Genomic DNA, 16,014 nt, shown 5'->3' with positions numbered 1-16,014 from the left:
ACTGCTATCCCATTGCACAGGTAAATAAACTAAGACCTGGATAAGGAATTTGCCCAAGTCCAAGAGCTAGTATGTGTCAGAGCCAGGATTTGAACCCAGGTCTTATAACTCCAGATCTCATGTCTCTGACCTCTGCGCTTGCCCTCCCTAAGGCGGCACTGTGAAAGCAGTGCTTGAGGGACCGAGTGGAAGGAGAGGATTCATGTTATTTTTGTCTCCTGGCTCCTCAAGCCGCCAAGTAAAGATAAGCATGGAAGGGGTTTGTTCTGAGGGGTCCTCGCTGACATTTGTCACCAGCTCCTGTGATCAGAAACAGAAGCAGAGCCAGGGAGAAAGGAATCCGGGGGCAGACATGAGGGACTGGATGTCAAATGGTTAGTTAATGATGTCTCCAGTGGTGGCTGGATTAACTGGTGAAAATAGTCTGTCTCCTTGCCACAAGCACACTTAGCTCATAAGTTTTTATTATTCATGGCCTCAATTCTTATCTGAACATTAAACACTTCTAGAAGTGGTTAATGAGTACCTCCAGGTGCTTACTCCTCGCCCTGGGGTAATCATTTATTAACTGCTTCCCAAATTTCAGTTTCTAAAAATTAGTTCTGCCAGAGAAGGGACCTAATGTTTTCTTTGAGGATTAAAGGGATTATTAGGAAGTGATTTTTCTCTCACTTTCCCATGGATTTTTCAGTTTCTGCTGAGACCATTGTGTTATGCAGGGTAAAAGTGGAGATGAGGGCCCCAGGTTTGAATTGTAGGTAGCCCCAGGACAAACCCAGGCGAGCGTGAGCCTGCGCATGCACAGGTTGCCATATATTTATTTCTTAAGAGGAACCTGCAGTGTCACCCTGTCGTGTCAGTCATTCTGATTGCTTCACTGTTTTCATCACATTTTATAGTTAAAAGTGTTTGTTATGTAACAAAGACAAGTTCACTGTCTTCCCCCATCTCTGGAGACCTGATGTGGATATTATCTATCTCCAGTGCAGTGACTGGCAAAGGTCTTCCCCAAAGAAAAGATAATCATGAGAGAAATCACTTTCTCTTTTCTCTTTTCCTTAAATATGATGTCCTTCTAGGTCATTTAGAGAAGGAGGAAGAGGGGGCCAGTGCTCAGTGGACACCCACTTTGGGTCAGGCCCTGCTGAGTCTCTTACATATATATATATTTTTTTTTTCACATTTAATTATCTCAACAACCCCTGGATAACGAGTTTGCCCAAATCCAAGAGCTAGTGTGTATCAGATTTGAATCCAGGTCCGGTAACTCCAGATCTCATGCACTGGTATCTCCACCCTCCATGCTCAGAGGCACTCAGAGGTTAAATAATCTCACCGAGGTCACCAAGTTCTTCTTAAAAATTTTGAGATATGTCTAATAAAACTTTTCAGAAATCCACTCTAAGTCTAGAAATTTCCATTCACCACATTATTTTCATAACTCAGTACATGCCTAATGTAGAGGTTTCATGGGATCCTAAAGTGCCCTGTGGGAGATTTTCCCCGGGGAGCTGGAAGCCTCTCTGGGCCCGTCCCCATGAGCTGGGCTTCTTGGCCAGTGCCCATCGTGACAAAACTTTTATTCACTCTAATCCGAGATGCTCAGGCATGCTGCTCAGGTGCTAAGTGTTTTGCATATTTTACATGGGATAAAAGGGTTAGAACAGATTAGTTTGGGAGATCTGGGGATAAGTAGAGTTGAACAGTTTTCTTCAGGATATCTCAGAGCCTTTATAATGTTGGTATTATATTCTCTGCAAGAAGCAATGGTCCAGGGAGCTTTCTAAACTCACGGGGTGTGGACCCCAGTTTGTCCACTGAGCATCTTGCAAGAGTTCTCTACATGACATTTTGACAAATACTGGTTAAGCCATTCTTGGTTTGTTATTAGCAAGCACAAGTACCATAAATTTTCTAAGAGCCCTAGTGATAGTTACTAGAATGGATGAAGAGTGAGCAGAGAATCAGGGTAGTGAAGTAGGAAGATGGTCTTTGGCATTAGACATTCTGACCCCAAGTCCTGGTGCTCCACTTCTTAGCCATGCATCCCTTGGCAAGTTACCTAATTCCTCTAATGGTAGCTTCCCTAGTGGTAACAGATGTCTTATACCTGCCTTATGGTGATTGTAACTGTGTGGAAATGGTTGGTATGGGCTGGCACCGATTGGGCCCTAAACAATGGAAGCTGTTTATTCCTTCCCTCCCTTCTCTTCAACATGCACGAGTAGTCTTGGGCAAAAGAATCCTTCTCAGGCAGCTCAAAATCATTTCTTAATTCATATGTTAAGGATCAACTTCTTGCAAACCACTATTTTCTCAGTGCCTTATGACCTAAATTCCCCTCAACAGAATAAATGTAATTTTAGTGCCACCCAAAGGCATTCTGTTTAGACTAAAGAAAGGAATTTTTTACAATGGAAGGAAGAAATAATTGTCCTTATCTTTGTCTTCCTAAGGAAGCTATTTTGCATTGCTGTCTTTCTTGTGACTCTACGGTGGTGACCAACAGTCACTCCCACCACGTTTGGAAGTATCAAGGGCCTACTGAACCTGCCTCTGATTTCTTTAGGGTCAGCAAGCACCCCCAATGGCTTATGGTACAACTTCATTGAACTGCCTTACCACGGGGAGAGCATCAGCATGCTGATTGCGCTGCCGAGCGAGAGCTCCACCCCACTCTCAGCCATCATCCCTCACATCAGCACCAAGACCATAGACAGCTGGACCAGCATGATGGTGCCCAAGAGGGTGCAGGTCGTCTTGCCCAAGTAAGTGGCTCCTTTACCTGAAGGAGAAAACAACGGAAGTGTTCCATTCTTGATGGTTGATGGTGATTGTGCCAGACACCAGGCAACATGAGGCTAAAATCTGGCCTATCCTGAAGTCCACTTTATTATGCAGAAATCACATGATCAGAATGCAAGGCTATGCTTGTGGGAAAGTTTGTTATTCCCGTGCTTCTGGAATGCCAGCTAATGACAGTGGTAGAGAGAAGGCAGATAGCCTCAGAGCCTCCACAAAACCCCAAGCTCCAAACATGTTTCATTTGTTCAAAAAACTGAAAAACACATGCATGTCATCATATTAGTATGATGAAATTATAGTAAAGTTTAGTAGTGTTCTGTTCTTTGATAAAGAGCTTCATTTTAGTTATGTTTTAGCTGGAAGTTACTGAAGACCAAGGCCCAGAAGGTAGATAGTAAGGAAATATTTTGAAACCACCAGGCAGAATTCACACATTAGTATCTAGGGCAGTTTTTCTGTTATGCCCTGAAAGTATAAGACAGATGGAATTTGGGCTGTTCAGACTTAAATCCAAGGGAAAAGTCATCTCAGATTCTGTCTGAATCCTGAATTTCTAACAGAGAATGCCTTGTTTTGCCTAGATGGTAAAGAGGGCAATGATGTCTTCCTTTAATGAACTTTTAACGTAATTGTTGGGCCTATCTCTAGGGTTTTTAACCACCCATACCTCATGGTGGTAATTTCCCATTCTAATGGCTTCTAATTTCCAGTCACTGAATTAAAAAGTCAGAGAAATACATTGATAATAAGTGTTAGTAATCTTTCCAAGATCATTTTTTTGTTGTAAAATAAGCCTCTACATAGGCAATGCTTGGTATAAAGGAATGAGATGGTGACATTGTTGGTAAATTACACTTACAATTAACTAGAAGCCCGATGCACGAAGATTCGTGCTAGAATGGGCCTTCCTTTCCCTGCTGCTGGCATTGCCTTTCCACTCCAACCCAAGCACCTCATCATCACCATGGCAACAATGCAAGTGTCCTGCCTGCCCCCAGTCACTTGGTGCTTATATATGCAAATTAACCGCCATCTTTGTTGGGTTAATTTGCACACTTATTCTGATTGTCTGTGGGCATAGCAAAGGTACAGTCAATTTACATGTCTGTCTATTGTTACGTAAGATGGCTAATTGCCTTTCCTACCCATCTGTGATGAGAATCCGTTCACCTACCCTGTTGCTCTCCCACAGCAGGATGTGATCAAATCTCGAAAAATATCCCCAGAAAACACATTGAATAGCTGACATGTGGGTGCTATAAGGCCAGATAGCTACACATATTCAAGAAACCAGTATTACACCCAAGCATAATACCATGACACCTATTCCCAGTGTTTGCTCTCATTTTAACATCCTGAGATGCTTTCAGGATCTTTCCATGAACCAGCAGGAATGCATCTCCTCTCTTTTGACCATCCCCAATCCCTGTGAGGATGGTGGCTCTCACGGTAGCCAAGATGATGGCTCTCTGGTTGGATGTGGGGAAGGACTGTAGACATTGCAGCGTGTATACACTTGTCAGCACCCGGCATCTCCCATCCACACAGAGAGGTGCTCCTGTGGGTCTCCCTGAGACTGGAATGGGGAGTCTGTTGCATGTGAGGATGAGAGAGGGGCACTTGCTGTTACTATATGTGCTGCTAACACCAGCTGAGGGCCTGAGGGATGAGTTGTTCTCTAAGTACCTTGGGATTGAGATTTACAATGCAGTTTAGATTGGTGTTCAGAGAGGGCTTAAAAATAAGCTGTTTGTAAACATTTTCCCGCTGGCACTGATTATATCATTTTATATCATTCATAGCCCAGTGATTTTTCCTCCTATTTTCTGCTTTCACGTTAGGTTCACGGCCACAGCAGAAATGGATCTAAAGGAGCCGCTGAAAGTTCTTGGCATCACCGAGATGTTTGATCCGTCAAAGGCAAATTTTGCTAAAATAACAAGTATGTTCAGTTTAAAATATATTCTTAAACTTAAAGACTTTGTTACATACTGAGTCTCTGATTTGTTCAGAAAGATAAGGTCAAAATTAACGAGTGTGTTGACCTAAAACTCTCCAAGGTTTAATTTGATATATTGCCCAGTGTTGCTGTTGACCCTTAGTCATTTCAATTAGCATGTCACTCATCCCTGCATTTCACGTGTACTTTTCCTGTGAACCCCACGTAACTTTACACAAGCAAAGAAGTACTTTGTGTATTGTCTCTATTACCGAAAAATTTGCCCTTAGATATTAGTTGTTATTTTTTTTCAAATGCACACTTGTCTCCTCTGTTTGAAAAATCAAGATATTTGGGGCTCTCAAATATTTATTCCCACCAAACAACAGCAGGCATGCACACTATCCAGATATGTATTTTGGAAATTCATGCCCATCAACCTGAAATTATGTAAATTCAAAGGAGTCCGATTAGAATTTTTCTTTGCCAGAACTTCTAGGACACATCTGATATGACATCCCTTCTTAGCCCACATAGGTACCTTTTCCTGGAGCTAAGTCTGACTGGTCATTCCTTTGTCTTTTTTAATTTGGGGCATAGCAACCTCCTCCCATAGCAAAGTCATGGCTTAAATACTACTTGCACTCCATTTTGTATTTTTCCCCTTGAGTGCAAAGGCATTCATTCATCACCAGCCTCAGCTGCCTGCTAGTGAACACTTGACCTGCTAGTGAACACTGTCCCGGCGACATACTTGACCCCCCCTGGGGAAGCTGCAGTGCCATGGCTGCCCTGATGGTCTCCTCTTGTTAGCCAGACACTCATCCTGGTCTAGAGGCGGCCCCATCACCTGGGAGCTTGTTTGAAACACGTGATGTTGGGTCCAACTCAGACCTACTGAATCAAGAGTCTTTGCTTTACCCAATTCCTCAGCCCAAACACACTTGAGGAGCACAGTTTTAATCTGCACGTTTCCCTTCAGGGTTAGCCTGTGCAGCCTAAATGCTACTTAGTGTCCCCAGGGAGTTCACAGATATTCAGAGGGAAGACCAGGCACCCCAAATTCCCCTGAGACCTTCTGTTTAACCCTGCAGGTGACATGGCCCTGCAAAGGGGCCCCTCACTCACCATCAGTCACATTAGAGTCAAGCATCGGTACAGCCAATTTAAAACCAGATGGGGTGGTGAGCACACAGTACAATGTACAGTTGGTGGATTGTAGAATTATACACCTGAAACCTACATAATTTTATTAACTAGCTAGGAGTCCAATGCATGAATTCGTGCACCTTGAAAGAAACTGTGGGTCACAAGGTTACGGTGGGCATAGGGGCAGGTCTTGGCCCATCCTCTTCACCCTTGCCTGGCCCCTCCCACTGCTCCCAGTCGCTGCCACCGCTCCCAGTCGCTGACAGCACTGGCCCCACTTGCACCTGCTGCTGGTGTGGAGCTACAAGCATGGTACAAGCATGGCCAGCATCATCAGTGGGTGCGAGCGGCATCTGCTGCCCCAATCGCCCCTCAGGACCAGGGGGAGGTGGAGAAGCCCTGAGGGGCGATTGGGGCAGCAGCCACAGTTTGTACCTGCTGATGGCACAAAGTGATTGGGACTGGTGCCTGGCACTGGCAGTGGGTGCAAGCAGTGGCTCTGGTGCCAGCAGTGGGTGGAGAGGTGGCTGCCAGTCCCAGTTGCCCCTCAGGAGCAGGGGGAGTTGGAGAAGCACTGAAGGGTGATCAGGGCTAGCAGCTGCTGCTCACAACCACTTACTGCACCGAACAATTAGGGCCAACACGGGGCCCTGGCAGCTCCGGTGCTGGCAGCAAGTGCAAGTGCCAGGTGGAACTGGGACGTGTGAGAGCAAAGAATTTTCAGTAACCACCGGAGGCTTGCCCCAATTACAGCAATCGGCACCCACCTTGGTCTGACAACCCCGCTCACCTGGTTCACCATCCGGTAGCAGCCAACACCCTCCATGTTTTGTGTTCTGCCACCTGCTGCCAACGCTAGCCATGTTCCGTGCGCACCCCCTGGTGGTCAGTGCACATCATAGCGACCATTTGTTCTGCTGTTCAGTTAGTTGTTCAGTTGTTCTGCTGTTTGGCCTATTTGCATATTATGTTTTTATATATGTATATAGAGATATCAGCCCAATAAATTTAAAATGAAATAAAACCAGATGACACAAGAAGCACTAGTTCCCTTTGCATATTGATCCATGTCCAGTCAAGGCTACCATTAACCTGTTTGTGTTGCCTCTGAAAGCTGCCCCCAGTGGGGGTTGCAGGAATGGTAAGGTTTGCTGAGAAGGAAAGTGAATTCACTAGAATGTTCCAGGGACAAAACTGCGTTTCTGAGTCTGGCCCTCACAACAGTCTGACTGGTCTCCTGCTTGACCCTCTTCTCTTACTAATACACCCACGAGATGAGTGGTTTTTGTTGTGAAAAGCCAGCACCTACTCTGCCACTAACTTGCCATGTGATTTAAAGGCAGACTTTTTTTTTTTTTTTTTTAACACTATGGGCCTCGGTTTTCCCATATGTCAATGCTATCTGAAATCCCTCCTGGATCTGGCATTTGTAAGTGAAAAATAATGTTGGCTTGCTGCTTCTGTGTAAAAATAATGTTGGCTTGCTCCTTAAAGCTCCGCTCTTTTTATTGTTTATGAGATTCTCAGTGATTGGAGTTAGCTAGCAGCACTAACGTATTTGGGGCCTGGGACTCCCTCCTCTTAAGTGATATCTCAGGTCTCAGAGCAGACACGGCAGATGGCAGGCTTCCTACAGCCTTCGGTCGCCAGGACTGTGAAAGGTCGCTTCTTCTCTGACACGTTTTAAGGACTGGAATTGGCCATGGCTGAGGTTCCTTTTCCAGCTACACAGATGGTCTGCATAGCAAACAAATGCTGTTTTTTTGTCTTATTTTCTGGAAACAGGGTCAGAAAGCCTTCACATTTCTCACATCTTGCAAAAAGCAAAAATTGAAGTCAGTGAAGACGGAACCAAAGCTTCAGCAGTCACCAGTAAGCCGGGGTCCTGGCGGGGCTGGTCCTGGTGCGGGGGTAAGGGGTGAAGGGCGATGGGCATCCCCAGCTCACTCGTGGACTTCCGGTCAGGTGCTGTGGGGTGACTGTCCGGACACAGCGGGAAATGACAGATTGAGGACCGGTGCCCATGGGCCTCCGAGTCTGTTTCATGCAGTGTTTCCCAAACTTTTGAGATAGGTGCACCCTTTCTATAATTTTCGTAATGCTGAGTACCCCTCGTACTCATGAGAATGTAGAATTAGGCGCAGCTAAGCACGGTGCAGTGCATATCCCCACCAAACTCCGGTGCAATGCATACCCCTACCAAACTCTTCCCGTACCCCTGGGGGTACGCGTACCACACTTTGGGAAACATTGCGAAAGCACTTCAATGAGAGAAATTCCTCCAGGACAAGAGTTTCTGTAAATGATGTATATTCTGCTTTGTGGGCGCTACCAGCTCTAAAGCAGCTCCTCAACTCTGCCATTGCAGCGACAAAGCAGCAGAGATGATGCAAGCCAAAGGGCCTGGCTGTTTCTACAAAACTTGGTGAAGGCAGGATCTGTCCCCACACTTGGCCTGAGCACAGCAGTGTGCTGAGACCTGCTCTGAGCAGGACAGAGCGTATTCTGGCTTCTCCTGGCAGAGAAGACCCATCTTCAGTTAGAATCATAACATCATGCACTTAACTCATAGGAAACGAGTCAATGGGGTTTACCCAGGACGAAGCGAAGGACTAGCATGAAGCTGCTGATTGGAGCAGCATTGCTGTGCAGCCTTTCTCAATCATTTGAACATCTGCTTTCCCCTCGACAGCTCACATAATGAAGGAGAAAATGGAACAATCTTAGGTTGTTTCCTTTTTGCCCCTTGATTTTCCACCTGAGATTGCTTGAATAGATATGAGCAAGCCCTGTGAGCGCATAAAGTGAACCATATCTCAGTTGCACTTGTAACTGGGTCAGACATTTCTGGTCATTGAAAGTACCATGTATATCCACCGTAGACATGTTATTGCCTTTCTAAACTAAGCTTTTAATACTTATTCCTTTAAAATAGCATTTGAAACAAAGACCTAGAATAAGAGGGGTTGGCATTTTTTTTAAATGCCTCCTGCCTTTCCTGGGTGATTATAAGTGGCATATAAGTTTTTCCAAAGTTATTGACCCATTTTTGCCAACAGCATAACTATCAGGACTGGCTACACAATTTAGAGGGCTCTTTGCAAAATGAAAACAGGGAGCCCCTTGATCAAAAACTGATGGAGAGTTTGAGACAACAGCAGCAGGACACTACACCACGTGCAGGGACCTTGTGAGTGTGGGGCCCTGCATAGCTGCCCAGGTCACAGCCTCATGGAGCCCAGCTCTGCTGTATTAGTTTGCTTGAGCTGCCGTAACAAGTCCAACAGAAATTGTTTCTCACACTTCTGGAGGCTGAAGCCCAAGATCAAGGTGTTGTTGGCAGGGCTGGTTTCTCTCCAGTCCTCTCTCCTTCAATTGTGCATATCCGCCTTCTCACTGTGTCCTCAAAGGTTTTTTCTCTGTGTGTCACCCTCTCTTCTCATTGGGACCCCAGTTTTATTAGATTAGGGCCCTACCTTCTTGCCTTTATTTAAGTATATATCTCCTTCAAGACTCTATGTCCAAATGCAGTCACGATGGAGATTAAGGCTTCAATGTATATGTTCTGAGGGTATTCGATTTAGTCCATAACACTTGCTATTAAGTTGTTTTTAATAACCCTGGTGGGTTGAGTGGTTTATCCCAACACAGCTGCAGATGTTTTCTTTGTAAATATCAAGCCCAGGTCATGGATGCTTTCTGGGGCTTGAACAAGAGGACCGGATCAGTGTAGCAAGCATGGGGCAGTCATGCCTGGCACTACCACGGGCTTATTAAACTGAAGCCACTGTTGGTAAGCATGGCAGAGTAAGCATGTCTAAGACTGTTTAACTAAAGAAGTTTGCTTCCTCAGCCCAATGTCTATACCAAGATGTGATGGAGACAACACATTAGTTCCCAATGAGTGGGTCTATGTTGCCAATTGGAGGGAAACCTAGATCGTGCCAGAGAAAGAGGCACAGACTCAGAAGTTGAGCACGAAGCTGGACTTTGATATGCAGAAGGAATTTGAATAGGCTGAAGGGACCAGCTGCCTTCATCAGAAAGGCAGATGGAATAAAAAAAAAAAAAGCAGCCACTAATGATGGTGAACAAACCATCATTATAATTTGTTTGTGTCACTTAAAGCCCATAGAAACCCTACAAAGAGTGAGTGTTTTTATTAAAGGTGGTGCTCGTGTAGACTAAACGAGACGGTACATGCAAAGGGCCTAGCCTATGGTAGCTGTTCATGAATGGGGACCAATTGGGCCTGTAGTGATACATCCAAGAATTAAGTGTGTCCCCAAACACTGGAATCAAGGCTCCACTGGGCCAGCTGCCTTGCTGGGTGCACAACATGTTTCTTTTTCTTCCCACAGCTGCCATTCTAATTGCAAGGTCATCTCCTCCCTGGTTTATAGTGGACAGACCTTTTCTATTTTTCATCCGACATAATCCTACAGGTAAGTGATCCTCCTCTTCCATCGGCCACAAGTTAGAATTCAGAAAGGTGGATTGACATTGTGGTTACATCCAGTGGTGCTGCTCTTAGTCTATTTCCCATGTGGCAACAACCGCAAGCACTTCAAAATATAAGCACACGCGTTAAAGAGAGAGGAAAATCAGACTGTGCTTATAGAGTGTGATGGAATCTTTTAAACAAAGACAAGATTGTATGTTTGTGTTGTTTTGTTTCGACTTGTTTTTTTAACATGTAGAGAGCTCTGCCACCTTTGGGCCATTTTTAACATCTATTGATTTTCTTTTAAACAAATGCAGTAAAATTTTACAAGAAGCTAGATGTCATCAACCTTTGTAAGCCCACTCCATGGTTAGAACTTGAGATTTGTTAATTCAGTGGATTTTGGCTCTGTGAGTCATTGGTTCAAACGTTAGCTCCATCTTTAAGGGTAACAGTAGTTCCTATCCCCTAGTACAACTCTGAACAATAAATAATATTGTCATTGTGGAAAGGTTGGCTTCATGTTGGCACAGAGTAGAAATAATACATTTAACTCTTATCCTTTTTTAAATCAATAATATAAGCTAGTTCCTTATCCTCTTGTCTCATTGCAAGTTCAGTGTCATAATTAGTGTGCGGCCTAATCTCTAGCCACATGTGGCTATTTCACTTCAACTTTTAACTCATTTAATGTTATTTCATAACATCGCATAAAATATATATTTCAAGAGCTCAGTAGCCACATGTTACTCATGGCTGCCATCCTGGCCCGTGAGGGTATAAACCGTTTCCATCATTGCAGAAAGTTCTGTTGAGAGCCATAACTTAAACTCATCCCAGGGACCTTCCCTTAAATGTGCCTTCCGTCTTATTTTTAAAAACAAAACAAAACTGTTTTTATAGTCATGCGTTGTTTTCTTTCAATTCTGTAGGTGCCTTCTTATTCATGGGGCAGATCAACAAGCCCTGAAAGGTTCTACAGAAGAAGCCATGCGAAGCAAACCCAACTTTGCTATGAAGAGAAGACTCCTTGCCTACATCTCTCATAGTTCTGTTAAATATTTTTTTACATTACTTTCTTTTTTCCAAACTAGTTCTTAGGAACAGAGACTCAATGATGCAAGCATTTCTATTCCAAGGCGTGTGAAAGGTGGGAAAAAGGGCATGATGGCTGGAACACTGTACTGAGCAATGACTAGAGGGCTTCCAAATGTTTAAAAGAGTCTTTAAACTACTGAGTGGTTACCTAGGTAACAACCCTCTTGAGTATTTACTGTCCAGTTCAGGATTTTTGTTTTGTTTTGTTTAATGTATGGCTTTGCAGAAGACATTGAATCAGTGTGATGGGGGGAAAAGACAGTTTATTGTAGCTTTTACATTTTTATGGGGAAAAAAGTATTATTGGCTTTTTAAATTTTATTTTGGTCTTATCCAAAGTCTTGATAGTAAGTGTAATTTAGGGGGGAGTAGAAATAGCGAAATCTCTAGCCTCTTTGTGTTTTTGATGTTGTTGTTGTTTTATATAATGCACGTATTCACTAAAATAAAGTTTTAAAAACTAATGTCTTGCTAGACAAGGTTTGCTGTTGTGCAGTGTGCCTGTCGCTACTGGTCTTCTGTACTCTTTGGATTGCATTTTTGTATTTTGTACAAAGTAAAAATAAAGTGTTATGAGTAGTTAAAAAAAAAGAAAGAGTTATTTGTCTACTATTTGAAAGTACAACACAAGAAACAGAGACTTGCCTGAGTGGCATGGCCCAGTGGTTGAGCATCAACCTATGAACGAGGAGATCATGGTTCAATTCCTAGTCAGGGCACATGCCTGGGTTGCGGGCTCGATCCCCAGTGCAGGGCATGCAGAAGGCAGCCAATCAATGGTTTTCTTTCAATATTGATGTTTCTTTCTCCCTCTCCCTTACTCTCTAAAATCAGGGAGGGGGAAAAAAAAATATATATATATATATAGATATAGATATGTATGTATATATGTATATATATAATTTGTGTGTGTGTGTATTTTTATTATTATTATTATTATTATTATTATTATTATTATTTTAAAGAAACAGAGCCTTTTGAAAGGACTTCAACCTCTCCTAATAAACCTTTGCACTTTGGTAAACTGCAGGAAACCCAAAGCCCCTGGCTTTCTCCTCTAAACCTGTCAATCAGACACTATTCCCTCCTTCATCCCCTATGTCTAGATCCCTTCAGAGGAAGAACTATCTGTTAAACACACCTCTCATCTCAGCTGCCTGTTCACCCAAGTGAGAGCCAAGTATTACCAGCTAATGGGGTTTGGTAGCCAGCACTCTGAAGCCCCTGGGGACTCATGTACTTCGAAACGGAGTGAATTGGGGGGGAGGGGTGTCAATGTGTCCTTTGGGGCAGGCTGGAGCACTTCTTTTGTGAAATGACAAGATTTTTGTTCTGATTTTTTGGAGACATAATAACAATTCTAATGTCACCTTTTTTTTTATTATAGTTGCAGAGTTTTTTTGGTTTTCTTCCTGCTAATTTCTCCAAGATTTGGATAGTATTATTTAAATCAGAATGGTTTCAAATATTTTTTTTATCAAAACTTAAAAGTCTTTTCTAACCCATGAACTTTACTCTTTATATATTAAAACGTCACATTCAACAATCCACCAATTTGCCATTTATAATTCTTATTTGTCAAGTGGGCTGAGCTTTGCCTAAGTTTGGGTACTTTGGTTAACCCCGAGAGAAGGGAGAAAGGGGAATTGTTTTCTTTAAGCTAAAATAAGATACCAACAAATTCTTTTTTAAATACATTTTTACTGATTTCAGAGAGAGGGATAGAAACATCAATGATGAGAGAGAATCATTGATCGGCTGTCTCTTGCATATCCCCTACTGGGTATTGAGCTCAAAACCCAGACACTACCCTGACCATGACCTCCTGGTTCATGGGTCAATGTCAAGCACTGAGCCACACCAGCTAGGCCCCAAAAAATTATTTTGAAGGATTACCTCAGAACACTTGTACTCTAGCAAACATGCTGGTACAGTTAGTTATTAATGCCTTTTAGAGTAGTATTACTGGTTTTCTAGTTTTCTGATCCCATTCAGCTAAATCAAATAGTTTAAAATAAGAATAGTGTAATCAGTAATCCAAGAATTGTGCACTCCACTCATTCATTCAACTACCTTTGGGGTACCAAATACCAGGGGTACAGAGATAAATATTTCTCCACACAGTTTAATTTCAGAAGAGAGAGAGAGAGAATCCTAGCACATCGAGATATCTGACTGTTGCAGTGTGTTTACATGGTAGGAAATAATACCCAATGGGCATTATCCAAGAGTAAAGACAAAAAAACACTTGCAGGCCAAGACTAGCTCACTGGGCTCTTGACTCCAGCACTGCTCATTCCTAAAAAGACCGGAAGAGTTCACCTTTTTATTACTGCCCAATAGAGCAGGCCTATTATGTGACACAGAGGGGCAGCTCCCCAATAATATAAATCAGCCATATTTTACTGGGCACATTAAAATTGAGTATCTGCCAAAACCAGTTTGGCTCAGTGGATAGAGCGTCAGCCTGTGGACTGAGATGTCTTGGGTTCTATTCCGGTCGAGGGCATATACATTGGTTGCGGGCACATCACTGAGAGTGTGCAGGAGGCAGCTGGTCGATGTTTCTCTCTCATCGATGTTTCTAACTCTATCTCTCTCCATTCCTCTCTGTAAAAAATCAATAAAAAATAATATATTTAAAAAATAAATAAATAAAATTGAGTGTCTGGCCCAGCTAGTGTGGCCCAGTGGCTGATTTGTCAACCCATGAACCAGGAGGTCAAGGTACATTGTTACCAGGTACACTGTTAGCGTTTGCAGATTAAATTGAACATTAAATAGAAAAATGAAAGTGAATTTTTAAACTTCTTAGTGAGATACCTGCTCTTCTGAAGTTTATAATCCCTGGTACCAAAGGCAACCTGCTGGACAGGAAAAACGACCCCAGGACTAAGAAGTGAGTCCTAGAGGCAGGTTGTAGGGACCCCTACAGACATCATTGTCATGTTACTCTAAGGATGGTCCTCTACCCTTGACTGTATTGGTCTTATTAACTAAACTGTGTACTGATGGTATCCCCTAGCCCATACTGTTTTCTGACTGCAGAGATGACAATGCTATGATGTAGAGGAAATGTCGTCAGAAAGGCAAACAAACCCTTCTGACTGGAAATATCCTTCTCTACCTGTCAGTGACCTCATTACTCATCTCTTCTGCAAAACTCATTAGGTCAAATTCATCAGTTCTTGGCAATGTTAATGTACAACAGATGTGAATAATCATACAATAGAGCTCTTCCTCAACGGAAGGGGAAATCGTTTAATGTTTTTAATTTTCTCAATTGGTTTTCTGTCAGATTTTTCTGAAAACTTCAGTCTTCTGCTGCTAGTGAGCCCTGACAGGCAGTCAGGTACATGAACAAAAGCGAGTGTTAGTGAAAGCACAGACAGTTCCAACACCAACCGGCTTGCTTTTTTCAGAAGTATATGTGCTTGTGGTTATAATTTTTGATTGCATGACTTTTCTCCTGGAAAAGTTCATAGTTTGCAAGATGGGATTCAATTTAGCAATCACCTGGTATTCTTTAGAGAGCCAGGACTTTCAAGTGTTCTGCTTGCCAAAGTTGGGAGCTGCAAAATGGTAGAGAGCTTTACAAACAGTGTTGGAGACAACACAGGGGCCAGCTGAGGGGAGAACAGAAGGGGTTTAAGGATGCAGATGTGAGCAGCATGCTGCCAGCTGGGCATCCCTCAGCTGAGGAATTTGTGAGCTGGACCCCTGATCAGAGGGATGTCCACATCTGATTTTACAAACTGTCAAGATGGATACTCTGCAGTCAGTGCATTTTCTTCCATCATAAAAAAAAAAAAAAAAAAAAAAAAAAGGTAGCAAGAATTGGGGAAAAAAGTTTTATCTATGGAAGCTCTGCCATCTTCCTTCTTTCCAGTAAATATAAGAGCTAAAACATCCAGACCTTGGCATGAATGGCTCTTACATGAAATTCTGAATTCTATATCCAGAGGGAAGAGGTAAGTTAACTTCTGCACACATATTCATTAGAGCTGTAAGGGGCCTAGAAAAGTCATCACTGTAATCACATACCCTATACATACATACATACATACATACATTGTCTCCTGTATTGGGATAAAAGGCAGTGTCTCACATAATGGCACTTTGCATACTACTTACTGTAACTGTGAAATGGAATTAGAGGGCCATCTTGTGGCCAAATCCTATATAATAAAGAGCTAATATGCTACTTAGACCTGATGGCAGATGGACCTTCCGACCAGTAGGCTGGCCCGTGGCAGCAGGAGGGGCTGCTAGGGCCAAGGCAGCCATGGCTTCAAGGGCTGAGCTCCTTGCACGAATTTTGTGCATCGGCCTCTAGTATATATATATATACATGCTTAACACAATAAACAGCCCCTATTTCATTCTTGGGAGTTTGTTTTTAGTAATAGTTCACTTTCTCATGATCACATAAATCATTTTGAGAATAATATTTCCTATATATACAGATAATAAGAGCACATGTACTAAAAAGAATAAGGCTTATGTAATTGAGTCTGTACATATCAACCTTACATTTTTGACTAAGAAACTTTTTCTGGCATCATTATATTTTGGGCTT

At 42.9% G+C, this 16,014-nt stretch overlaps 1 protein-coding gene across 1 annotated transcript in view; it reads left to right on the top strand.

Annotated features, from left to right (window-relative positions):
- Positions 1–11,723, top strand: part of SERPINE2 (serpin family E member 2) — a 57,170-nt gene extending 45,447 nt beyond the window's left edge. The window contains exons 5-9 of the mRNA XM_036421471.2: positions 2,570–2,768; positions 4,647–4,747; positions 7,679–7,765; positions 10,255–10,338; positions 11,270–11,723. Of these exons, the coding sequence (XP_036277364.1) occupies positions 2,570–2,768; positions 4,647–4,747; positions 7,679–7,765; positions 10,255–10,338; positions 11,270–11,307 (509 nt within the window). The 3' untranslated portion in view covers positions 11,308–11,723. The remainder of the gene's footprint in view (positions 1–2,569; positions 2,769–4,646; positions 4,748–7,678; positions 7,766–10,254; positions 10,339–11,269) is intronic.
- The last annotated feature ends 4,291 nt before the right edge of the window (positions 11,724–16,014 follow it).

Source organism: Pipistrellus kuhlii, unplaced genomic scaffold, assembly GCF_014108245.1.
Source record: "Pipistrellus kuhlii isolate mPipKuh1 unplaced genomic scaffold, mPipKuh1.p scaffold_m20_p_7, whole genome shotgun sequence".
Lineage (NCBI taxonomy): Eukaryota > Metazoa > Chordata > Mammalia > Chiroptera > Vespertilionidae > Pipistrellus > Pipistrellus kuhlii.
This window is presented reverse-complemented; position numbering and strand designations above follow the sequence as displayed.